Source organism: Clinocottus analis, unplaced genomic scaffold (genome assembly GCF_023055335.1).
Source record: "Clinocottus analis isolate CAN_PGR_092001 unplaced genomic scaffold, fCliAna1.0.p SCAF_16, whole genome shotgun sequence".
Classification (NCBI taxonomy): domain Eukaryota; kingdom Metazoa; phylum Chordata; class Actinopteri; order Perciformes; family Cottidae; genus Clinocottus; species Clinocottus analis.
In genome coordinates this window covers 3,946,393-3,969,842 of record NW_027175887.1, presented here as the reverse complement: position 1 = coordinate 3,969,842, position 23,450 = coordinate 3,946,393, and the positions used below count along the sequence as shown (strand labels likewise).

The 23,450-nt window shown below is 45.3% G+C and overlaps 5 protein-coding genes across 5 annotated transcripts; 3 read left to right on the top strand and 2 right to left on the bottom strand.

The window, feature by feature from the left end:
* The first annotated feature begins 152 nt into the window (after positions 1 to 152).
* Positions 153 to 4,895, top strand: poldip3 (polymerase (DNA-directed), delta interacting protein 3). Its single transcript, XM_068577802.1, has 10 exons — positions 153 to 229; positions 960 to 1,153; positions 1,245 to 1,672; positions 1,784 to 1,834; positions 1,951 to 2,028; positions 2,155 to 2,376; positions 3,100 to 3,177; positions 3,339 to 3,468; positions 3,727 to 3,793; positions 4,285 to 4,895. The coding sequence occupies exons 1-10, from the start codon at positions 162 to 164 to the stop codon at positions 4,499 to 4,501; spliced, it is 1,533 nt and encodes a 510-aa protein (XP_068433903.1). The 5' UTR covers positions 153 to 161; the 3' UTR covers positions 4,502 to 4,895.
* A 1,178-nt stretch (positions 4,896 to 6,073) lies between these two features.
* rrp7a (ribosomal RNA processing 7 homolog A) lies at positions 6,074 to 7,752 on the top strand. Its single transcript, XM_068579133.1, has 7 exons — positions 6,074 to 6,142; positions 6,379 to 6,521; positions 6,611 to 6,736; positions 6,830 to 6,953; positions 7,067 to 7,164; positions 7,248 to 7,455; positions 7,577 to 7,752. The coding sequence occupies exons 1-7, from the start codon at positions 6,079 to 6,081 to the stop codon at positions 7,660 to 7,662; spliced, it is 849 nt and encodes a 282-aa protein (XP_068435234.1). The 5' UTR covers positions 6,074 to 6,078; the 3' UTR covers positions 7,663 to 7,752.
* Positions 7,753 to 8,020: 268 nt separating this feature from the next.
* LOC137787214 (zona pellucida sperm-binding protein 4-like) lies at positions 8,021 to 11,217 on the bottom strand. Its single transcript, XM_068579525.1, has 12 exons — positions 10,986 to 11,217; positions 10,689 to 10,813; positions 10,259 to 10,379; positions 9,882 to 10,016; positions 9,588 to 9,760; positions 9,377 to 9,456; positions 9,127 to 9,260; positions 8,856 to 9,039; positions 8,620 to 8,764; positions 8,471 to 8,540; positions 8,246 to 8,380; positions 8,021 to 8,169 (listed from the first exon to the last, which is right to left on the bottom strand). Exons 1-12 carry the CDS (start codon positions 11,215 to 11,217, stop codon positions 8,021 to 8,023), a joined length of 1,683 nt encoding a protein of 560 aa, XP_068435626.1.
* A 794-nt stretch (positions 11,218 to 12,011) lies between these two features.
* wbp2nl (WBP2 N-terminal like) lies at positions 12,012 to 15,079 on the top strand. The gene is made up of 8 exons (XM_068579341.1): positions 12,012 to 12,171; positions 12,707 to 12,815; positions 12,972 to 13,110; positions 13,207 to 13,299; positions 13,498 to 13,695; positions 14,146 to 14,265; positions 14,781 to 14,857; positions 14,949 to 15,079. Exons 1-8 carry the CDS (start codon positions 12,113 to 12,115, stop codon positions 15,003 to 15,005), a joined length of 852 nt encoding a protein of 283 aa, XP_068435442.1. The 5' UTR covers positions 12,012 to 12,112; the 3' UTR covers positions 15,006 to 15,079.
* A 1,587-nt stretch (positions 15,080 to 16,666) lies between these two features.
* On the bottom strand, positions 16,667 to 22,031 carry LOC137786956 (heme-binding protein 1-like). Its single transcript, XM_068579104.1, has 4 exons — positions 21,815 to 22,031; positions 18,739 to 18,877; positions 17,964 to 18,144; positions 16,667 to 17,736 (listed from the first exon to the last, which is right to left on the bottom strand). The coding sequence occupies exons 1-4, from the start codon at positions 21,890 to 21,892 to the stop codon at positions 17,559 to 17,561; spliced, it is 576 nt and encodes a 191-aa protein (XP_068435205.1). The 5' UTR covers positions 21,893 to 22,031; the 3' UTR covers positions 16,667 to 17,558.
* Between the last annotated feature and the right edge of the window lie 1,419 nt (positions 22,032 to 23,450).

The window sequence follows — 23,450 nt, the reverse complement described above, 5'->3', positions numbered from 1 at the left end:
ACTTAATTAACTTAAAGCCCGTAGGTAACACACATTGACATTAAAACAATTAAAAGTTCTTCAGTTCTCGACAGACAGTTTGCCCTCTGACCCAAATCGACTTCCGTAGCCTTCGCTAAAACGTTCTCTTTCACGCACGCGCTGTGAGTCAGTGTGAGAAAATGGCAGACGTCTCTTTGGATGAAGTGATACGACAGCGCGGTATTAATCTCAAGGCACCAGCTAAACGGTATTACAACTACCAATGCACGAACGAACGTTTTCTCATTGAGGATGGAGCAGTTCGTAGTACTATTTCTAAAAGCATAAAGTGAATTGAGAGCTGGTTGTAGCTGACGTTAGTTCGTTACCTTAAGCTAACGTTAGCCCATTACAGCCATCAACGCTAGGCTACGCTGTGTGCATTAGCTGTAGGCCTGTATGTGTAAAGCCATTCATCGTTGAATTTTGCAAAACTGTGGTTAATTACTCAGTCAGACTCGGTTTTTAATCAAACGTATATCCAGCAATCGCGACAACGCTTTAATTGGAAGAGCGGCGACCAGTCTGCTTTTGTTTGTAGCTTCACTCGCAAGGCTTCGTTAGCCAGCGAGCTAATGTATAGGTTGGCAGCAAAGCAGATTTATGATCGACTTAAAGAACAAATGTGGTCGCAGGATGGAACGGGCTGAACTAGGTCGGACCCAAGTTGAAAACATCTTAATGTTGTTCCTCAGTGGGAATGAAATTATGATCTCGTATTGTCTGTTCAAATAGCAGGGCCCCACTACAGGACAGCCATTATATGCGTTCTCCCTGTAAATTGTTTGGAAAAATAATTATTATAGTACAGCATTCCTATTGTAAGTGGAGAGTGTTGACAATTTTCTTTAACTTTAAAATCTGGAATGGACCACTGTGTTCACAATGCTGAAAGGTGTTCCATTGATTAACTTAAAGAAACTGTTTTTTTCTTTCAGACCCATGTTCGGAAGGAGTGCAGGAGTGCTTAAAGAAACGCCCTCTTTCAGACCCATGTTCGGACGTGGTGCAGGAGTGCTTCAAGAAACGCCCCCTTTCAGACCCATGTTCGGACGTGGTGCAGGAGTTGGCAAGACTTTTGACGCTCGGCAAAAGATTGGGGCCAATGATGTCAGACAGCGGCTTGGAACAGGTAAACACATTGACTCAGAGTGAAAGCAAACTCAATGTTTTAGGTATTAATACTAAATATATACCTCCATCTTCTGCCGGTCTTCCCTCAGGCTTTCAAGTAAAAGATGCCAGAGAGAAGCTGGTTCAGAAGGATGCTCGCTTTAAAATCCGGGGTATTGGTGGAGCAGGTGGAGTGCAGGATGCTCGTCAGATGATCAACTCGCGCAAGCAGGGGCAGAATCAGTTCAGCCTCCCTGTGCAGACCACGCAAAAGATGGCACCGGCACACCATCTGCAGAGCCAGGCACTTGTGCCACAGATACAGATACACGCCAGCAACAATCTTGCCGGCGTGAACTCAAGGCAGTTTAACCCTAATGTACAAGGACTGATTGCGAGGGGCGGCGCAACGCCCCAGCTAAGCAATAATAAGAGAATGATGGACGCTCGTGATAGGCTAAGCCTCAAGAGGAGCATTGAAGGGACACAGACACAGTCAACTGTTGCACCACCCCTAAAAATAACTAAGACCATTCAGGTGAGGGTAAAATAAGTTGCTTTGTTTTTTCAGTGATCAGTGACACTGCCTGCATGTGCTATATACGCACATTGACCTGTGTTCTCTAATGTTTAATGTTGTTTTTTACAGCAACGTCCAGTAGCACTAGGGATGTCCACTGGAATACGCTCGGCACCCATGGTAGAGCTTTTTTTTTGATGAAAATATTCCTCTGACAGCAAAATCAATGTGTCCCTTGTATTCAAGCTAAGATTGTAAAACATGTTATTAAAATTGATCTTTTTTCCCCCCCATAGTCTCTCTCAAATGAGCATGATGGCGCCCACAGTAAACAAATAAAGATCACTACAGCGAATAACATGTTACAAACACGGGTAAGTGCCGTTTCATGACAGCTGACCCAACTGTACATTCGGTCTGGATCAGAACAGAGACTGAAATACATCATTATTTTACTGTCCTTTAACCACATTCAATGAATCCCTTCCTTTCCATTGCAGCCCGGTTCAGTGGGCTCCACATTCTCTATGTCAGGCCCAATCACCAAGGTGGTTAAAAATGATGCATACACAGCCCCACGTCCTCCTGTTCCTGTGGCCCCGACCCGGCCCAACACCAATATGGCTGCTACCCGGTCCTCCGGTGCAGGCTTACAACCAGTCTCCAGGACTCTCCAGCAAATCACAGCAGAAACCAGCTCACCAGCTCCTGCTACCCCTCAGGTGAAACCCTCCTTCTTGTTTCTGTCCTGTAGCTTAGTATGCAAGCCTCCTCTGCCTTTTGTAGCCTGTCTCCACATGATGATAATATTATCATTATTATTCAGGATGTTTGTTGTCTTTACACTGGATGTACCAAGTCAGTTACTTACTAATGGAAACCAACAAAGATAAGATTGATTTATATTTGATAAAGCCAATTATTTAGAATGAAATGGGAGCTGTTTATTTTTTTTGGGATTGTTGAACTAGTTCTTACAAACATCACAATACATGCATGACATGCATGTTCTTATAATAATATTCATATCATTTCCCTAATATGGATATTTTTCTACTCTCAGCTTTTACTTCCATTGTACTCTCCTTATTATGCTCCTGCACTCTTACAGTAAAATATCTGATCCAGAAGCTGATGTCCTGTCAGTATTTGGTGTCTATCCCAGTAATTAAGTGTAGGATTTAATCAAAGTAGACTGACATCTGTGTCCTTGTTTTCTTAAGACAAGTCGCTGTTTGAGGATGGCATTTGAAGTGAAACCCCAATTTGTTTTTGTCAGCTGACCACTTTGTTATGGTGACAAGAGTGCAATAGCTGTAACTTTATTGATTTGAAATTCATAGATTAACAGGTGTGTTAACCTTACAGTCATGCTTGCACAACATTTTCTTATGTCATTTTCATTTCATATACCTTATGTGGTGTTTTTTTATTTTTATTTCTAGCCTGCTTTCAGTCCCTTGGAGGGGACCAAAATAACGGTGAACAACCTGCACCCCAGAGTCACTGAAGAGGACATAGTTGTGAGTAAATCACACTGATTGTCGATCAAATTTTGCAATGTTTGATCTTAGTGTCGTAGTGCTGTAGTGCTATGATGACTCATTTGGTGTGTGTGTGTGTGCGTGTGTGCGTGTGTGTGTGTGTGTGTGTGCACGCTTGCACTCCACCTATTTGACCACAGGAACTGTTCTGTGTGTGCGGGGCCTTGAAGCGAGCACGACTGGTGAAGGTGGGCGTGGCTGAAGTGGTGTTTGTGCGTAAAGAGGACGCTGTGAGCGCATACAGGAAGTACAACAATCGCTGCCTGGACGGTGAGTGCCAGTAGCAAGGGCGCACACGCCAAAACTTCTGAGTTTTGGGCTCTGGCTTCTGTTTTGCATGCAGGTCAATGACCACAACAATGAGTTTGCTGGTTCGGGCCATCATTGTGTATGTTTGTGGAGAAAATAAAGTGTCTTTGTCAAACTGAAAGATAGCCAAGTTAGATGTATTTAGTATCACAGATTGGTAGAGTTTCCATGTTTTTTATGTTTGTTTTTTTCTTATTATCTGTTCTTGTCCTCCCGCAGGGCAACCCATGAAGTGTAACCTTCATATTCAGGGAAATGTCATCACTTCGGATCAGCCCATTCTATTGTAAGTGAGTCTGCAGGGTTTCATTCCTTCATTCCAAACGACTCTGTTGTTAAATGCGTTTATGTGCACTTTATTTCTCACAAGCTGTTATTTCCCCCCCCGGTGACTGAAATTCAAGTAGACAATTTACTACTTTCTCGGAAATAGAAATACTCAACCGGCGACCATTGTCCAACTTAAATGAGCATTTGCAAGTTTGGCAACTATTCACTGTGTCATCGAGCTGCTTTTGATGGAGCAGTTGCTCAAACGAGACATTTTGTGATTGGATTGATTAGTTTAACTCACGGATATAGTGTTTCCAAATGACCATACAATGCATACTGATGTGAAGTAATAAACTTAGTTTGAAGTAATTAAGTTTAGCTTCTCTTTGACGTTGAATACACAAAACCAAAGGATATGCAGACGTCCTGAAAGAGAAGTGGGACTCTGCACATTGTTTTATTCCTTTTCGTCATCTTGAGAGATTTTCTCCTTGTCTCCAACAGGAGGCTGAGTGACACGCCAGGCGCAAGCGGCGGCGCAAAGAAAGACGGCCTGCCCCCCTCTTTGTCTCGCCCCGCCGGTCAGCGAGCCTCCTCTCAGCCCACCCCAGAGGTGGACCCTCAGACCATCCTCAAAGCTTTGTTCAAGTCCACCACACAGTCCACCTCCACCACTGAGCCCCCCAGCTCACAGGCCACTGCCTTTCGCATCAAGATATAGCTCGTGTCTCGTGTGAATACACTGTCTGTTTGTTTATAAACATATTGCTACATTCTCCGTGTTCACATGCAAACTGCAGTTCTTCATCTGGACGGCAGGCAGCCCATGTTCTCTCATAGGAAACCAATTTTTACACATTTGATATACATGACTTCTCTGAAGGGGAAATTCGTGGATACGCAAAATCGTGTTCTTGGTCTTGTGGCATCAACTTGTTAACCTGTTTGTTCCTGATATGGACTAGTGGAAGGAAACGTGATGTGACTTGTTTTAATCTAATGTGGTGGCGGATGCCAAATCAAACTGGATGTGTAGGGTTTTCTTTAAATTTGTCAATTCAGTAACAGCCCATTTGAATATGTTAAGTTTAATTTTTTTTTTAAATACTCCAGTTTATCTCCACCCATTCATGCGTCTCCCCTAAAATAAAAATGGGCACGGAAAAGGAATTGACAGATACTGAGAAGCATTGTCATTATTGAGAAACATGTTTACGACACTGTATTACAACACAGATGTGTGCCGTTATGTTGCCCGCGCCTCTTTTTTCATTTTCTGTGTGATCATAGAAAAAAATTAGAATGTGGAACAAACTTAAAGTAGAAGAAACCACATGGTACAGTACATTGAAGCTAGTTCACGTAACTTCAACCTGAACAGAGGTCTTCCTAGCCGAAAACAATGGTAAGTAAATCAAGAACCGACAGCAACTGCAATACCATAATTTCAATGTCATATTGCGTTGATATTTAGTTTTTGCCATCCTTTTGACGACCAGATTATTGTGTGCTCTATTTGCAACTGGTTTTACTTTGTTGTTCCACTTTGAAGCCGTACATGTGTAATTCTTCCCTAGTAAACATTGCACCTGATTTATGTTCAAAGACTGTAAATTACTTTCTGTTGCTTTCTTGGTATCAGTCAAGAGACTAAAGAGGTCGGATCTGTCTGTGAAATGTTGCCATTAAATATTTAGCTTTGTAGATGTTGTCTGTGACTTGTCTTTCCCGCCTACTATGTGATCGTGATGATAATTTATTATTTTTTTAGAAGGCAGACTAAAGGCTGTTCTGACATGCAGCCTTTAGTCTTTCAGAGAACAAAATAATGAAATTACACATCTTTGCAAACGCTATCACTGTTCATCGAACTTTCGAATGCCTGTTTTTATTTACCTTAACCATTCAATTTACATAGTTTTTTACTTGCCTTGTAAAAACAAATTACCAAAAACTAAAACCTAACAGCCAAAAGTGGTACTGTTGAAATACTCTATATGAATCTAATCAATTACAAATCAGATTTGTCTTTGTGGTTGTGTTGAAGATGGTAAAGTAGTATTGTTTGGAATCTATGTCGCACAAACAAAATACTAACGACTGTAGATTTTATACAACTGAATAATTTCAAATGTATAATGAAATGTCTGCGTCGGAAAATTCTTAATTAGTTCCTGGTAAAATAAATATATTCAAATATTATTAAAATCAATATACAATTTGCGTTTTTATAAATTATATAGCTCGTTGTGCGTATTTGGTTTGTGTTGTACTTCCGGTGTAATAGGTCACAACAAAATGGCGCCGTCCAAGAAGAAACATGCCAGCAGCCAGGCTTGTATTATTCCTGGAGGATTCACAGGTATTATCTTGACAAAATTACGAACATCTATTCCATCTTTTAGCTCGCATGCTGACTTATCGTCGGACGTGACTTTTCCCTTGTGGTTTTGACGGCGGGTGGTCACTGAACGGCAGCCCGCTCGCGCCTCTCTGGGACGGACCGCTCGCGTGTTAAATACTGATACAAGTTACTGTACCGAGCCTCGTGACAGGCTGTAGGTTTACGTGTGTTTCCCCCCGTGTGTCTCTTCGCAGAGTTGTCCTTGAAGTTTAGTTGCAACAGCGTCGCTCGGCACAAACTGTACCTGAAAGAGCACAAAGTGCGAGCGGAGAAGAGCTCACACAGACCGCTGGACCGGACCTTATTTGTGCTCAACGTGCCCCCGTACTGCTCAGAGGTACAGCATCTGCCCCCAGCCTGTCTGGAGGATAGGTCAGTGATGACGTCAGCTGTGTTAGTCATTCCTGTCATTTTTGGGGGTTTCAGGGTGTCTTCAGAGAGCTGTTCTCGCAGTTTGGCAGTGTTCAGTCTGTGGAGCTGAGGGACCACCCGGGCTCCTCCAGGGAGTCTGGACCCGGGCTGTCCAAGCTCTTCAAGCCCGCGAAGAAACAGGTGAGCCCAACTGTCCTTGCACAAAACAATGTGTGCAGTCTATTCCAGTAAAGTCATTAATCTCACCTTATGTCTCCATCGGTCGCCCTGCAGGGCTTCAAAGTGGGCTACGTGGTGTTTCAGACTGCCTCCAGTTTATCTGCAGCCAAATCCCACCCGCACAACGTGCCTCTGGTGGTCTGCACAGAGGAGCGTCAAGTGAAGACCGGCGTGCAGAGTGAGTGAGGCCACGGGGATGCATTCATTTCTTATAATGCAGCGTCGACGTGAGCCACATCCTTGTTGATCATGTCAGGCTTTTGATACTTGATTTTCTTTTCTCTGTGCCAGAGTGGATTCAGCAGTACACCAGTTCTTTTAGTCAGCCAGACAAATTGCAGGAAATAGTGGACTCCTTCATGGAAGGCTACGACAAGCGGAAAGAGGAGGTGAGACTCGCACGCCGCCGTTCTCCGGCATCACACGCCCGTTTTGGCCGTTGTGACCTTAACACGCTTTTTCTTCGTTACAGGAAGCCAACCGGCAGCAGGAGGCGGCAGCGCAGCAGCAGGAGGACGAAGAGGGCTGGGTGAAAGTCACAAGGGGACCCAAGGGTGCCAAGGGCCGCCCCCACACCGAGGCGGCCAACCAGAGGACTCTGCAGAAGGAGATTAGGAAGAAGAAGAGGAAGGAGCTCATGAACTTCTACACCTGGCAGCACAGAAACACACAGAAAGAACGTGAGTGCCCAGTGATGGTCGTTGTACATCTGCAGGCTAGAATGAAGGAAATGGAAGCAGTCGCGCTTTGTGAAACACCTTTTATTATGGCTCACATGTTCCGTTTCTTTTTCCCCCCCAGATATTGCTGACCTAAGGAAAAAGTTTGAGGAGGATAAAAACAGAATAGCGCTGCTGAGGGCACAGAGAAAGTTCAAACCTTACTGAGTCGACTACTCTGACTACTTCCATTCCTCATTTCACTGATTGAGCTACTTTGTAACCCTGAACTTTGTTTTTTTATGTCAATAAACTATTATTCTGACACTTATTTTCATCATTCAATTGCCAGCACCTCACAAAATATATATTTGGATAATTATTCATGTTGTGGTTGGATAAAGTATTTGATTAAACGGAGACATGCAGGACAGATGGCAATTTTCATAAAATGAGTAAATAAAAATCTTTTGGAACCATTTGAACCACTTTTGTCATAACGGCCATAATTGACGACAGCGCTGGATTTCTTGATAAATCAAAATTCATTCCAAAAATTTTTTAATGCACATTGGACCACAAGGTTTTATTGAGATTGTTCATCCACTTGTGCTTCCATGACTTGCGGCGCTTCTGGCTTCTGCCGCCTCCCGATGCGCGACCACAGAGTGAACATCAGGATCAAGACCAGTGCCGCTCCGACACCAGAGAGCGTATACACCGTCACCTGAAACACTGAGCAACGGAAGGTGGAAAAATATATATAAATTCAACAATTGCCATCGTTTTATCACAGGTAGACTGGACTTACCCGTCTGCCGTGTCACACACTGGTTGTCCTCCAGTTCAGTGCCGTTCTGTCCCAGCAGCAGCGGCCCCAAAGAGACCAGCTGGACCTGGTTGGACTGAGGCGTGGCCTCTCTCCTCCGCCTCTCGCCCTCGGATGCTGCGGGAGGAGAGGCGGGAGTCGACCACGTGTACACCGCTCATACAAAAAAAGGGACGAGAAGGAAAAAAAACAATGCAATATACTCACGAATGATAACGCATGGCTGTGCACACTCAACGCCTTTTGTGCAGAGTTCCACCCAACAGTAGAAGTACAGCTAAGTGAGAGATTACACACAATTTGCAGAGATGCATTTTTTTGAGTCGATTAAAAATGCATGGATGCGATGACCTTACTTCCTCCACACTTGGACGGCCTGTATGAGGGTCCAAGAAGGCAAAGGTCTTGACATCAAACCTCCTGAATTGAGAAGGGGCTGTGGTCTCCCCTTGGTCGCTCACATGGATGGAGCTTCCGTTGTTATCCAAAGGGTTGGGGCATCTGGAGAGAAAACACATGCGAGTGGTCTAGTAGCATATGCACAGAAGTGTAACATGGTCTCAGGCCGCTGCTGTAATGAAGTCCACCTTACCCGTCCTGGAGAAGCCTCCACACGGAGTGTCGAGATGCAGGGTAGGCAAAGCAGTCCCGCATACGGAGGGAGAGCGTGGGGTCCGGGGACGGCTGGGCGATCGAGACCTCCACGTACACAACCTTGCGCAGCGGGAAAGCTATTGGGAGCTGGTCCTCGGGAAAGAAGGAAGTGAAGGATGCATCTAGGAGCAAGAAGTAATCACAAAGGCTTAGGTCTAAAAAAGGACTTGACATAACGCGATGAGAGGGGTCACTCGCTGCTCTCTTACCTGTGGCTATCCTCATCTGAACCCTCATGGTTCCCAGTGCCATCACAGGCGGCGGGTTGGTCACCGGAAAGGAGGGCCGTTGGTCAGCTGTGCGATTTTCATCCGTCGCTTCAAATTCACACTGGACATGGACACTGAAGACCACCAGACTCATAAACATGACGACGTCGGTGTACCGTTCTGACCTGGAATCACTCCGCCCGAGGCATCGGCTCTGACGGAAGGACCAAAAAAAAAACAACCAACTCACCGAAATGGATAATGTTGGGTCCCATTTTCCGTCTGCAGCTCCTCCACTTCCAGCTCATAGATCTTCATGTCTCCATCTACCTAAAAGCCGAGGCGGAGAAAGAGAGGATTCAGACTTGAGCAAACGTCCTGCAGTGAAATCAAGCTTTTGTTGGCGTGCGAGCGGAACAATATTGCAACTCTGAATCGAAACTCCCGCTGAGTAGCATTGCCTTTATCTTTGCACCACAGTCCATGACTCCGATCTTGAAGATGGCCTCGTCTGTGGTGGACACCGCAGGGGAGCACTGCGGCTGACCGTTGACGATGAGGCCGCTGGGATCGAGCGGCCTGTCGGCGTCTGTGGACCTTACTGAGAACACAACGTCGCCATCCAGAGAGCAGGCTGCAACGCAACACGGGTCAGACTTACAAACCAAGCACAAAGGACCTGAACATATGACCTCGTCACAAAAAAATAAAAAAAATCGCTTCCATATTAACAGCGCTTTGCAGGATGGTCCTACCATTGAGTTTGTAGTAGCAGGTTGATTTGCGAGCGTTATAGCAGCATCCAAGTTTGGAGCAGGCGTCCCGAGAAATACTTTGGGGGCCGCAGTTCAGCTGTAGAGCTCCTTCTGTGTCACAGTTCTCCGGTAATGCCGGAGAAGAACTGTGCTGTAATTGTCCTAAACAGACACAGGGAAGTGTGCTCAAACCCTCTCTGAGTTGCAAACGACAGGCTGCGTCAACCAGTGGCACCACTTTTTTTCAGAACTCTTGACCAGGCGCCAAAAAATGAGCCGATTTAAGTTTTGTTTGAAGGAAACAGGAATAAAAAACGATGAGCACCGGCTACAGATAAGTGTTAAGAGGCTGGTTACGCTCGTTGGTCTCCACTCACGCGTTGGGAGAAGTTGAGGCCTCTCCATTGGTCTCTCGGCTAGAGGACAGCTGATATTTACCCTCAGCCATCGATGCTCTCCCACCAGCTGTACCTGCAGGGGGACGACCACGTTGCTGCCCTGTGGATCAAAAGGTCATCATGCAGAAACCACACTTTTTTAAATTTAGACATGCGCACATAAACACGAAAGGACATGTGTGTATTCCCCTTCTGTGGACAGAACATGGGACTCATATAGAGTCGGGGGCTGAAGACTTTTGTAGACACACACACACACACGATTTCCATGAATTTGTCATTGTTTTTTGCTATAATCGTTTCTTATACTGATATTTTGGGGCAGGTGCTGCTATTTTTCTCTCCCAGAGGAGAAACACAATGTTCAGCCCCGCTACCACACTACATTTAATAGAGTCCCTTATTTTACCTTTATCTGTGTATAGCAGCCGTCATATGTGCTGAAGAAGGAGAGGTTCTGGTTGTTCTCTCTGACCAGTTTCAATCCACATAAACCATCAGATTGAAGCACTGGCATTAAGGCCCCTGTCACGTCTAAGAAAACAAAGTATATTATTACTGCTGATATAATATTGATGGATCCAATGCACATGTTGAGACTTTTAGGGAGTATTAAATGATTTGAATGAACACTACTAGAAACCATTTCCAACCACGTTCATCATCTCAAGTGGTTGAAAATATAGAATTTGCCCGCAGATCTCACCTTTAACGTGTATATTACTTTTGACCTGAGGGCCAAACACGGCTTGTATCCTCCGGTGAAAGCAGGTGACTTCAGGCATAACGAGCTGCGCACGTGTTTTCTCCCCCTGGACGGGTGAGAAACACCAGCAGTGTTGGGCCAAAACGGCGACAATGAAAGCAGTCAAAAAGCGGTTCGCACAGTGAGAAATCATTTCACGGTTTTGCGATCGGAAAAACACCACGTGCCTCATTTGAAGCGAGGAAGGGGCCACGTGACTTCTGATAATTAGAGTTAATCAGTTTGAGGCCTGCGTCCTCACGACGCAGCTTCACCACGTGTAGGTATACGTACTTGTTGTCATTCATGTAATAATAATAATAATAATAATAATAATAATAATAATAATAATAATAATAATAATAATAATAATAATGATAATACAAGTAATAAAAAAATAGGTTGAAATGATGTCACAGTTGTCCACCATGTGCACCCTGAGGGCTAAAGCTGCGTTGAAAAGTAGGTCAGACTGAGCTGGGAATTGATAGAAAGGTCAGTGTTTAAATAATACATATCATGATGAGCATGTATCCCCAGGGAGCCATTAAATGAACTTATTGCGTAACTCAAAGGTCTCCTCAACCTCTCTTTCTCTCCCTCTGGCAGTGCTTGTACCCATCAAATAATTATTACATACATAAGTTTAAACATTTTTATTTGCTGCTGCGTGATATTGGATTTGACTTCCAAATAACGGTCTTTCATTAACTTATTAAAGCATTTTTATTCCTTCTTAATTATGAGATCCTGCCTTTCAATATATATTAACTACATTCTCAAAGATCGTGAGTTTCTCTACACCGGTGATGCTGGAGCAAACGGACAACTTAAACTGGATCAAACTATTTACAAACTCCATCAGAAGTCGAACGGTGAACAAAAGTCAAAAGTGGGCCGGTTGTCACGACACATGTCCAAGTCTGCGTGCCGGATGCTTTTGTTGACCGTCGTCCTGTCGGCGCATCACGAGTTGATAAAACTGCCGTGACGTGACGCGCGTGACGTATCCGAGGCGTCCCCCGTCGGGCTGACGACCAGCAGACTTCCAGCACGGAGAGCAGGCGAGAACCAGACGTCTCCCAAACATGGCTCTGAACCGGAATCATTCGCAAAACGGCGGCGTCCTGATCAACAACGGGGAAAGGTACGTGTGTTATTATGGCGTCCGCCGTGTTTATTGTATCAACTTGCCGGCTGTCGCCTCCCTCTCGTTGTTTTGTTTACCTTCTTCTTCACGGTGCGTAGTCAACAGAATGCTACCCGTCGGCTAGCCTCCCGCTAGCTGGCCTGGTTAGCGGAGTTAGCTCAAGCGACTGTTTCTATTGTTGACGTTTGTCTTCGTTGTCTCGGTCGTGTTTTGGGGCCGTTATAATATCGTGTTTACTGTATATGAGACTTGGGTTATATGACATCGCTGGTAGCCGACTTTATGGCCTCTGCGTATTGGTTTAGCTAGCTGTTGAGCAAGATGGCTAACTCGTAACGTCAGCCAATCAAAACAGGAAGTAGCTTTCGACTGGACGTTGACACAAGTTGTTCGAGCGCTTGTGTAACGTGGGTTAGCTGCACCGTGTTAAATGCAGTGGGTTCAAACGGTTCTCCGTGCACATTAATACTCTGTAAGGTTTTTCCCGCAACAGGTTACTTTATATTTCCACACCTGCTGCTTCTTTCCCCAGTGTTTTGAGGGAGTGTACCAACGTGGAGCTGTCATTCAGCGATGTCAGCGGCAAGTCGGACCTGCTCAGGGGGACCAAGAAGGGCACCATTTACCTCACACCATACAGGGTACAGCCAGAATGATCCCCGCTGTATTAAAACGTAGTAATGCCTCAGCTCAACTGTCTTTGTGACTGGAAATGTGGCAGTGTTCACGTTCCTATACGTCCTGTGGTAACTCTCTCCAAACATGCTCTTCTCTCTCCCCCTCATCCGCTGGTTTAGTTGTTGTTTGTGTCCAGTAACACCAAGGATTGCTTGGGTTCAGCCATGTTCCCCTATTATCTGATGAAGGGCTGCAGCATCGAGCAGCCGGTCTTTGCAGCAAACTACATTAAAGGGACGGTGTCGGCTGAGCCCGATGGTAGGTGGCCTTTTTCTTCTTTTCTTTTTACTTTTAACCGGTATGAACCACATTTGTAGATTATGTGTTGTTCTAAATCTTGCTGTCTCTCATCAGGTGGCTGGGATGGCCAGGCCCATTTCAAGATGTCCTTCCCCAGCGGAGGGGCCATAGACGTGGGGCAGCATCTCTTCAAACTGGCCACAAATGGTTTGTATCCTAGTTTCCCTAATCACTGCGTCCCTCGTTTTATGATGCCAGATATTCCTTAAATGCTCCTTAATAGTATTTAAATCCTGCCGCAAAGTAGCAACATTGTAAAGACACAACTGTCAAAGTTCAAATCTTAACAGTAGAGAATTATAAGCAATCGATGTACTCAAGGTGTTTTCTGTGTCTGTATTTAAGCTTCTCGCGCCGCTCCCGCACAAAACGGTGCTGCCTCTCACGGCTATCCATCACCCGGAATGATGAATGGCTACGGCCCGCCTCAAGCTGCTCCTCCCGCATATCCTTACCCATCCCCTTCCCAGCAGAATGGGTTCTACCCGGGCCCTTCCCCTGCTGCTGGAAACATGGGCTACCCTCATCCAACAGCTGCTGCAGGTACGGCATTCAGTACTTAGTAGTGTGACATTTGTATGTTCCTTTTTAAGTTGTTAACTTTTTTGGAAACACTTACAATGTCCACTAGATTTCTTTCACTTTCTTTTAGTTTTTCGCTCTTTCACTTTCACGGTTAATACCTTTTTTATTTTTTAATCTAGATAAAGTCAGTGTACATACTCTTAAGATGTGTGTGCATGCTGTTATAGTGTATAGCCTTTAGCCTGCATATGCAGTGCACACATGCTTTATATTTCTATTTTACTTGTCATCAAAATAAAAAACCTGGAGGCATAATGCTGCCATTTCTCCCTCTGATAGGTTTTATTCCCCTTGCTTGTCGTGTGTTTTTTGTCTTTGCTGTGGAACTAATTGCTCACAAAGACTGTAACCTGCTTTTGATCTTGAAACAATGTCTTTTTTTTCTCTTTGTTGTCTTCTGTGTTCCAGGAATGTACCCATCTGGATTTGACTACATGGCCCCACCTCCACCCTACCCAGGGCCACCCCAAAATTGGACTGCACCCCCCCAGAACTGGGCGGCAGCAGCAGCACCACCACCTCCTCCAGGTCTATTTAGCTCTATTTCCCTCCCTCTCATCTCACTCTCTCCTTTATTTTTCCTCTGTGTACGTCTGTGTCACTGCACCCGTCAGATCTAATCCGTCTGCCTCAAAGTGAATCACTTCGTAGCACGCCACCCAAAAAAAAGTGGGCTGATGTCTCATCCTCTACACATCAAACTTCCAAAGGATAAACAATCTCCCCTCTTCCTCTACCTCCCCATACTATTTGTCTAACACCTCGTGGATTCCAGTGAAAACAGTCTCACCTCTGCTCTTGATGCACTGTGTAAAAACGTCCATTTGGTTTGTTGCTATTTCAAGAAGCGCTCGAGTAGGACAATAGCCTCAGGGTGCGCCTGTAGCTTTGGTCTCAATGATTCTTGGAGCTGTCAGTTGTTCATATTACTAATACTCTGCTCCTTGCATCATGTCCCTTGTCAGTGTTCGGAGCTTCAGCGTCTGTTCCTGAAGATGTTCGGCATTCATCAGTGTCTGTCTTTTGTCACGTCTCATGCACAGGTAACTCCAAGGCGGCGGAAGCAGCTGGCAATGCGTATTACAATCCCAGCAATCCACACAATGTCTACATGCCCATGGTGAGCCCCTCCCCACTTACAGTTGGATGAAAGTGACATATTTAATGTCTCTTGTACCATGTTTGTTTAATTTTCTTTTATTCCCACGCAGGAGCGGCCTCCACCATACGCACCGTATCCCAACTCTCCTGATAAGAAAAGTAACTGAAGCTCGGGCGCCATCACTTCAATGACACTCCTCTCTCGCTTCCTCTATATCTTCAATAAATTCTAAAGCAAGGAGTGATGTGGATGAGGATACAGTACCTACTCCATTGTAGAATACAAAAAGGAAACGCAAGTAATAGGAGGGGGTTCAAAGATGTCAGTGATAATTCACCAATTAATTATGATATTTTGGATACAGGAATAGCATTTAAAGCAATTACATCGTTTAAAGACCGTTTTCGTTTCTACTTAAGTTCATTTAAAAGGATTGACAACTTGTAACTCTAGCTAGACTCATCATTATTAACATTCTTAATGGTTTATTTCTATCTAATTCTCTAGCACGTAGGTAAGGGCACCTAAACTGTCCTTGTGAAGAGCTGGAAGGAGGAGCAGTATGAGGAATGTATTTTTAAGACCGATTTTATTACCAAAACATTTTCTGTCAATTTCTTGATTGCAGTTCCTGTAGTTCTTAACAATAGCTACTCTTATTATAAAAGGTCAAGTATTTTTGCAGTTTCATTGAAGGTGCCGTGTGTGTTTCCTATACAGTTTTGCGTTCTCCGTATACAAAACCAGAACTGGGTTGCATCGTGTTTAGTGATACAGTATCCGACATACTACGAGTAGCAAGAATAGCGAGTTCAGGTTTCCCTTTCATAAAACCAGTGTGATCCTGCACTACATCAGTGACATTACAGTCCGAGTGATTCCATTTATTGTATGACCCAAATCTCCCCTCTCTCCATCACAATATATTATGTAGTTTTTTGGTATGAACAGGAACAGTGCATTGTTTGGGGGGTAGAGGCGATCAGATGAGTTCTGACGTTACGCGTTTCCAGGATGTATGTGCAATAATTCAACCTCTCAAATCAAGGTTCAAGGTGACCAGCTGGGGGCGACCTGAATGACCCTGTGCTTCTATTGTATTCATGTATGCAACGCCGAGCCGAAACCAGAACTCTGCTCTAGTGTGTAATTACACTAGTCTGGGGTCACAGGGCCTCAGCGTTATATTAAGGGCCCGTCAGGGTTTGGCCCGCTGTTGAAACTTCTGAGTGCAAACCCTTTTATTCCTGATTTAAAGTGGCCCGAGGAGCCAACCGGCGTTGGAATCGCATCAATTAACAACAGTTTGAATGACTATTTGCACACAGTTGAAGTGGGTAGAGGATGTTTTTTGTTTTTGTTTGTCCAATTAATCCAATGTCTGTACATTAATATCTCTTTTGCAGTTCTTATTCCTTTTGCTGAATTTTTTTGTCTGTCAATTAAAATCTAATAAATAAGTCAATTATTGAATTTTGACGTTTGTCATTTGTCTGATCTTACAATCTAATCTTGAATTTAAATATGTAATTGACATTTGCTGAATTCTTGCTGCGTACATCCAAGTATACTTGTGTTCTAACGTCATGTAACCGCATCCCTTAAAGTTAAATGTTTTCATTCATTACGTGCTGTTTAGTTTGGGCCATTCCATTAAATGTGACCAATCCCCATGTTCTTTCAAGACATGTGAAACTACACATGTACACCTGTTGTATATCTTGAACTACTGTCCCTGACAACATTTAACAAAATAAAATAAAAAAGACAACTAGAATTGTCTTCACTCTTACTGAATAATATATTTATTATGTTGAGAAGCACTAATAAACCTGAACATTATATTCACTCATTACATAAAACCTCACAGCACAGATGTATCAAATGACACAGTTTCAAGAGTCAGAATAAATAAAGAGGGCATCGTCATGCACTAAAACACAAAATATTCACTACACACAAATGCTGCATGGATCCACACATAATCATAAACGACACACACAGCTAGCTAGCTTCGCTCTCGCTAATTCATAAAGACTAGTTCTACTTTATGGCTCGACTCCTGTTTCTTCCCAGTTCCTTACTCGGGTAAAAGGAAGTGTGCTTTTTACTACCATGTATCTAATCTCAATTATATACATGTCTCTGTAGCGTCACTGAATAGTAACTAGATTAGGATGTACAAAACCCCACTGTGTGTTCTTTAGGGAGCTCTACGGGGACTTTATTAAACCTTCAGGACAAACATTTACTTCTAAAAGGAATGGAAAAGTCAATCAAGTTGTATTTGGATACAGACTACATGAGATAATTCACTGAGTTACTTGGATAACGTTCTGTTTCACACCTGGTACCTAAAGGGTAGTTACCTTGAGATCTATTTTCAACTCGTTCAAGAAAAACCTTCACTTCTTAACACTGCATTTGTCAGGAAGCCTTTAATCACTCTCATGACGCCTTGTTTCAGAGCTACAAGGGCTTGAGTTTAAATTAGAAACAAAAAATAGTGTAGTGCCTCAGTGTAGCTACTGCACGCGGGACAAGCCCGAAGATCTGATGGGTAAAGGCAACATGGGTAATGTCTGTCTATCAAGTCGCCATGTTGCTCTTACCAATCAATCCAGCACTTGTTCGGGCTGCACTTCTGTCCTACGTGAAGGGGGAAATTAAGGTGGAATAGAGGATTCAGCATGAGATCTGACTCAGATCTGACGGGCTCCTACGGCTCCTCCTGCAGGAACCACACCTCGTTGCGGCGTCCGTAAGGCTTGAGCGGTGGGTCGTAGCTGCAGCAGAAGTACTGCTTGCGCTGGAAGGGGGCCGTCTCGCCCAGCGTGCGCGTCAAACGCAAGGCCTCTGCGCGGTACTCGCTCTCCCCGGCGAAGCCTCCGAACTGCCTGCGAGCAAAAAGAAAGGCGTTTTTTTTTGTTATTTGGTGGATATTTCAGAGCGTTTGTTTCATTGGAGAGGGGGCGATGTGGAACAGGGGACCCCAAAAGACGCCCATGAGGAGAAGGAATATGTTAACTTAGGCCTCCGAAAAGGGACCACGCGTTTAGTCAAATGGGAGGTAATCTTAAAGCCGTGTTCCCCGTGTTCATGAAACTCTTTAAATGACACCTACAGGGTGTAGACGGTCATGCCGGGCCGGTCCTCGATCCCGATGGCACTGTCGGTGGGAGTCGGGGGGCTCAGCTGGTAGCTGGAGGGGATGCGGATGGCGACCACCAAGCGGCGAGACAGAACGCCGTCATTCCGTGGGTACACTGTGAAGATGATGGGCGCCGCTGTACCCATGGCCTCATCTTAGCGGACGGCGGTGTGAGACAGGAAGTCAGTTTATTAACACACAAAAAGGAGCAGAGGAGAGAAACTCCCTCGAGCAATCCAAAAATGTAAAGGTCAGGATTTGTGTGATTTTTTTGGGGGGGTGTCTCGTGAACAGGCCGTGTACGCCACTGTGAATAGCAGACAGATGAAAGGAGGATTCTGCAGGGGCCGTGATTTAGGACTGCAGTTTCTGTTTGTCTGCTGACCTAAAGCGAGGACACATGACCTCCAAGGACGTAAGTGTCTGAGTGGATTTATCCTCCAATGAAGCTGCGGCATTTCAAGTGGGACAGCTTAAAACTGTCGCAACATGTGTATATTTTTTCAAAGTGAGGATGGAGACATATATTGATCCCATCATTGATGCTGATTCTTTCAGCTTCAAGCCTCCATTTAAAAGACTGGCCATTTAAATGAATGTAAGTGTCTTTCTTCTCTGTGTTTCTTTCTATTTTTTTCCATAAATTAGCACTTTTGCTTCACACTTCTCCCATGCATTTGATTAAAAAAAAAAACAAGTCCATGACACTATTCGTGAACGTATCTTGGCACAGTTAGTTTTTTGGTACCTTGATCGTTGCTCCCGCCGATGTACATGAGCAGCTTCCTCACCAGCTCCCCCGTCACTTGGTCAAAGGACCGCCCCTCAGACGAGATGACGGCGTATTTGGCCCCATCGTACCGCCGCACATCAAAGCTAACTCCATCCTGGGGAAGAGAAGGTAAAAAAAAAATTGGGTGGTGGGGGGAGGGGAGGAGGACTGAGGCATCAGCAGGCCGACACAGGCTGCACATCGTGGCGTGCACAAATGCAGAAATGTCTTTTATGCACATGCACCCACACAGTCGTCCTCTTCCTGGGGACGGGTGCATGGGAGAGGATGTGATTCACCTCTGACACACTGATGTTGACAATCTGCTCCAAAGGACGAAGGCCTCCTGACTGGCGGGGTAACAACTCGGTGTGTGTTTGTGCGCCTGCACACATGTGAGACCGATGTGGGCAGCCAAATAATAAGATGCAGAGGAAACGTATTTACACTGATTTGATTTAGTTTCTTCTTCTGCTCTGCATGGTTCAGTCAGCCTGCAGAGAATAATGGCCGAGAGATGTCTTACATAACACACACAGACACACAAACACATCTCCCCCGCCCCCAGACACACAGCTCCAACAGATGCAACAGTTTTGCATTAAATATGATTTGAGTGGGGCGAATGTGGAGCACGGTCACTCAACTGTGCTGCTCAGCTGAGCAGTGACTTTAATAGGTTTTGAAGGAATCTGGCCAAAGTAGAGGCTGCGATGCAGGTTTTCAAATACAGCTCCTCGTCCCACTAATGTGATTACTGTGCGTAGAGCTCCGTGTTCGTCTGTACGATGTCTTTGAGCATTTGACTTTAATGTCATTGTGACGCGTTCTCTCTACAGCGTTCACCATCGATCCGCAAGAAGCCTCGGTCAGATGTACAGTTAATTCATTTTAAGATGATGTGGGTTCTTTTTCTTTTCCTAAATGAAACCAGCAGCAGAAAAACAGGGATGGAGATATTCCCGCTGCACAGGCTCAGTCTTACGTGGGCTTCTCAAAACGTCACGCAAGTGATTGAAATGTTTCCTCAATTTCTGTACGCGTGTGTTATTTTTACACATCTTATTCAAAGCCCAGGCCGGTGGAAGCTGTCCTGTCATCGGACGATGCGGCGGTACTCACCCCCCAGCACATACAAGATGGCACCATGTTATCATGGAGCTCCAACTTGTGACAGGTACCCGGCTCCTGCATAGTTATTACATGGCTTGTCAGCGGGACCACCATTAACATTGTGTACGGGCGACATACCGAGACAGAGGAGCCTGACTGCAGTTAAGCAGTGCAATTATTATGTCCATACTGTGTGTGTGTGTGAGGTTGTGTGTTTAGGTGCTGCCTTCTGCCATCTTCTACAGTGATAATTACTCTGTGCCGGAGGAGAGTGCACAAAAGGCTTTATCAACACTGTGACTGTTAAATTGCTATTTCATGTTCTGCTAAAATAATCCACATTAATTAGCAAGCTCCTGACTGAACTCCGCCTATATGTTGCTGTTATCCTGTTGTGTACGTGTGTGCATATGGTACTTAGTGTGTATGTGTGCGTGCGTGTGTGAGTGTGCCCCGCAAACTCCTCTGTATTCTGTGACAGTTTTAATTAAGAGTGTTGGGTGTCGGAGTCAGGCGGCTGCTGCACGGATCAGGTGCCAAGCTCTGATTTCAATAGCTTCTGTTTGAACAAGTCAGTCAGATCCAGAGATTTGATGAGCCTCCAGCTCGAGGCTGATTAATGAACACTCGCAGGACGGGGGCGGGCACGCAAGTGACCTTAAACGTCATGCTGCACTTGGACCAGTGGTGTCATGGATAGATCATTCATTCTACGCATCTTTGTGCCATTTTCAAATGTGTAGTAAAACGCAGTTACAGCAAAAACATCAGGTGGAGACACTCGACATTAGTGGTCAGTGTCAGAACAGATCAGACTTCCAGTGTGTGTGTGTCTGTGTGTGTGTGTGTGTAAATGTGTCAGTTTGGGTCATTTGATTCCCTGCCTGTCTAGAAGTCCTCTTTGTCTGTCTGCCTCTGTGTCCTCCAGTGAAAAGGGAGCTGCTATTCAGAGATAAAACACACAAAGCCGATTCCAAACCCCACGCCGGCCCGTGACATTACACAGACACATGCACATTTAAAATAGTGCACTGTGCGGGTCAACAGGCCACGAGGGAACAACCTCGAAACGGCTGTTTTAAATAACAGTCAGTTAATAACAGCTCACCTCTTGTTTACCGGAATGTGCATCTGTCAATGAAGCACAATGTAGACAGCGGGGCTGAGGGGCGGGGTCAGGGGGGGGGGGGGGGGGGGCTGTCACGAGAGGGCACGCCCTTCCTCCTCAATGACGTCAGCTGTCGATGTTCAGGGTACACTGCCGGTGCTCATCTGAGCTCACTGGTTAACCACAATCACGTCTGATCAGGGGTCAGTCAGCGTGGCCCCTGTGGGTTCACGCGCACGCACAGGCGCGCGCGGGACCTCTGTGTCACACACACACACTCATAAAACATCTGTAATGTCATGATGGGGACCGGGGGCAACGACCCACAGCGCCGTAAAAAAACCTTTCTGACTTTAATGTGCCTGTGTGTGTGTGTGTGTGTGTGTGTGTGTGTGTGTGTGTGTGTGTGTGTGTGTGTGTGTGTGTGTGTGTGTCCGAAGGTTACACAAAACTCGAAAAGCATCACCATCTGTATTCATCGCTGCAGGCCGCTGATTGGCAGAGGACCTCCGGCTGCTTGGCCCCACGCTGCGGCTCAGCGGGCATCTTTATAGGTCACGAGCAGTTAACTGCCAGGCTGTCAGTCAAGGTCACGGATGGGTTGCGATCACGTGAAAACACTGCCGGAGTCCACCACTGCTGTAAAAACCGCAATTGCTTAAAAAAAAACAACAACACAGAACCCAGTTTGCGCGAGGAGATGGATAAAATATGGACGCGCACAAGACGCGCGTGAGCCGCGCTCTCTGCTCAGCACGGGATTTGCAGAATTGCTTTCTGAGACGTCGGAGGGAAGTTTTAGTGTGTGACAGGTGTGCGCGCGCCACTTACCTTCGTCTCGCTGCTGAGCAGTTTATATTCCGTCTCCTCGGTGTTTCCGAAGAGCGAGTTCTTGAGCATGCCAAACATGTCGCTTCCGCCGGGTCACCTCTCCTCTCGCCGCTCCTTTCTCTGCTGTGCGTCCTCCCTCCTCGTCCCTGAGCGTTTTCTGCACGGCAACTTTCTCCCTGGCAGCCCCCCGCCCCACCACCCCCGTGTGTGTGTGTGTGTGCGTGTGTGTGTGGTCGTACAACTCTTAAACCAAACAAAGAAAGAAAAAAAACCCTTAATAAATAAGAGAAAGTAACAGTATCCAGATGCTCCAAAAGCGCAAATTCTCCTCTGGAGAAGAGAGAGCGCGCGCCTTGTTCCTCTCAACAGATGCCGCTTCCCTTTCGGAGGCAGAAGTTGGTGATGCTGACTCCTCGCCTCTTCGCCGTGAACAAACCAGCCTCCACTGTGACACGGGAGGAGTGTCTCCGCCCTCCTCCGCGTTTCCTCTCGCAACCAGCTCGACGCTCACTTACATCACCGCTTTCCCTCTCAATAGCGTTTAAATCCACGCAGAGTGCGCGCATCAGGCTGCCAGAGGAGAAGTTTGGGTTGCTGCTGACCTTAAATATACATTGATGCTCCTGCAGCCTCCTGCTGAGAGATGCTGCATCAGAGTCTATATAGATAGTCGCCTCTTCCCCCCACACACACACCTCTCCCCAAAAATGAGATACACCTCCAGTGCCACTCAGCTTGTATTATGCTTTCCCTCTCCTTCTGTTTGTCATGACGTCTGCAGGATGCATAAAACAGCAGGGAGTCCAGAAGCACGTTTACGTCCCGCTTTTTGGCAATACACATTGTGACACAAGCTGTTAGTTTGTCAGGATGCATTGGACTTCGTTTCCAGCAGTGTGTGTGTGTGTGTGTGTGTGTGTGTGCGTGTAGGTTTGGGAGCAGCGCGAGGGTCTTACTCCCTGTGTCACTGTGCGTTGCTTTGCTTTAGGGTTAGTCTATTTAAATTCACACTGAAGGCGATGTTAGTCACCACTGGAGAGTACGAGGAAACGGGAAGGGCAGATTTTAATGAAAAGAAAAAAGTAGGATGGATAACGCTGGGTCAGGAAGCTGAGGTTCTGTACGAGGGAGCTGTGGACAGAGGGACAAGGCGCCAGAGAAGAGAGCTGCTGTAGTGCAGAGAGGATTTGAGACTTTCCACCAAAGATGGAAACACCCTGAATGAGATGTTGAATGAACTGTCATAAAACTATCAGGTTCAGCACAGGTTGTTCAATGTGAAGCTTATTGCAGGGATATTCAAACAAAAATAAAAAATTGTATTTAGTCCGTCCCAACGCAAAAGCATTAAAAAAACCTGCCAGAAGCGGTTTGATTCTTAGTGCACAAACTGTAAGTAGTCCCACAAACAACTGGGCAAACTGCTGAGACCACCGACAGCAAACGTGTTAAATATTCTCAAGAAGCTTTGATCCACATTGGATTAGGAAGTCTGATACATGTGAATTGTAACAAAATATAGATTTAACTTCCAGTTTATTTGATATGCGAATGATATATATATATATATATATATATATATATATATATATATATATATATATATATATATATAGATATATATATATATATCTAT

Bases quoted from the DNA above. Each gene is read 5' to 3' on its own strand.
- wbp2nl (XM_068579341.1), top strand. From the start codon at position 12,113: ATGGCTCTGAACCGGAATCATTCGCAAAACGGCGGCGTCCTGATCAAC. The intron at 13,696-14,145 runs GTACGGCATTCA...TCTGTGTTCCAG, and splicing joins TCATCCAACAGCTGCTGCAG to GAATGTACCCATCTGGATTT. The intron at 14,858-14,948 runs GTGAGCCCCTCC...ATTCCCACGCAG, and splicing joins ACAATGTCTACATGCCCATG to GAGCGGCCTCCACCATACGC.
- poldip3 (XM_068577802.1), top strand. From the start codon at position 162: ATGGCAGACGTCTCTTTGGATGAAGTGATACGACAGCGCGGTATTAAT. The intron at 2,029-2,154 runs GTAAGTGCCGTT...TTTCCATTGCAG, and splicing joins ATAACATGTTACAAACACGG to CCCGGTTCAGTGGGCTCCAC. The intron at 3,794-4,284 runs GTAAGTGAGTCT...TGTCTCCAACAG, and splicing joins TCGGATCAGCCCATTCTATT to GAGGCTGAGTGACACGCCAG.
- LOC137787214 (XM_068579525.1), bottom strand. From the start codon at position 11,217: ATGAGGCACGTGGTGTTTTTCCGATCGCAAAACCGTGAAATGATTTCT. The intron at 10,017-10,258 runs GTGAGTGGAGAC...GTTCTTCTCCGG, and splicing joins GCCTCAACTTCTCCCAACGC to CATTACCGGAGAACTGTGAC. The intron at 9,040-9,126 runs GTAAGAGAGCAG...TCTTGCTCCTAG, and splicing joins TCAGATGAGGATAGCCACAG to ATGCATCCTTCACTTCCTTC.
- LOC137786956 (XM_068579104.1), bottom strand. From the start codon at position 21,892: ATGTTTGGCATGCTCAAGAACTCGCTCTTCGGAAACACCGAGGAGACG. The intron at 18,878-21,814 runs GTAAGTGGCGCG...TCTCTTCCCCAG, and splicing joins TGCTCAGCAGCGAGACGAAG to GATGGAGTTAGCTTTGATGT. The intron at 17,737-17,963 runs GTAGGTGTCATT...TTTTGCTCGCAG, and splicing joins GGCATGACCGTCTACACCCT to GCAGTTCGGAGGCTTCGCCG.
- rrp7a (XM_068579133.1), top strand. From the start codon at position 6,079: ATGGCGCCGTCCAAGAAGAAACATGCCAGCAGCCAGGCTTGTATTATT. The intron at 6,737-6,829 runs GTGAGCCCAACT...GTCGCCCTGCAG, and splicing joins TCAAGCCCGCGAAGAAACAG to GGCTTCAAAGTGGGCTACGT. The intron at 7,456-7,576 runs GTGAGTGCCCAG...TTTCCCCCCCAG, and splicing joins CAGAAACACACAGAAAGAAC to ATATTGCTGACCTAAGGAAA.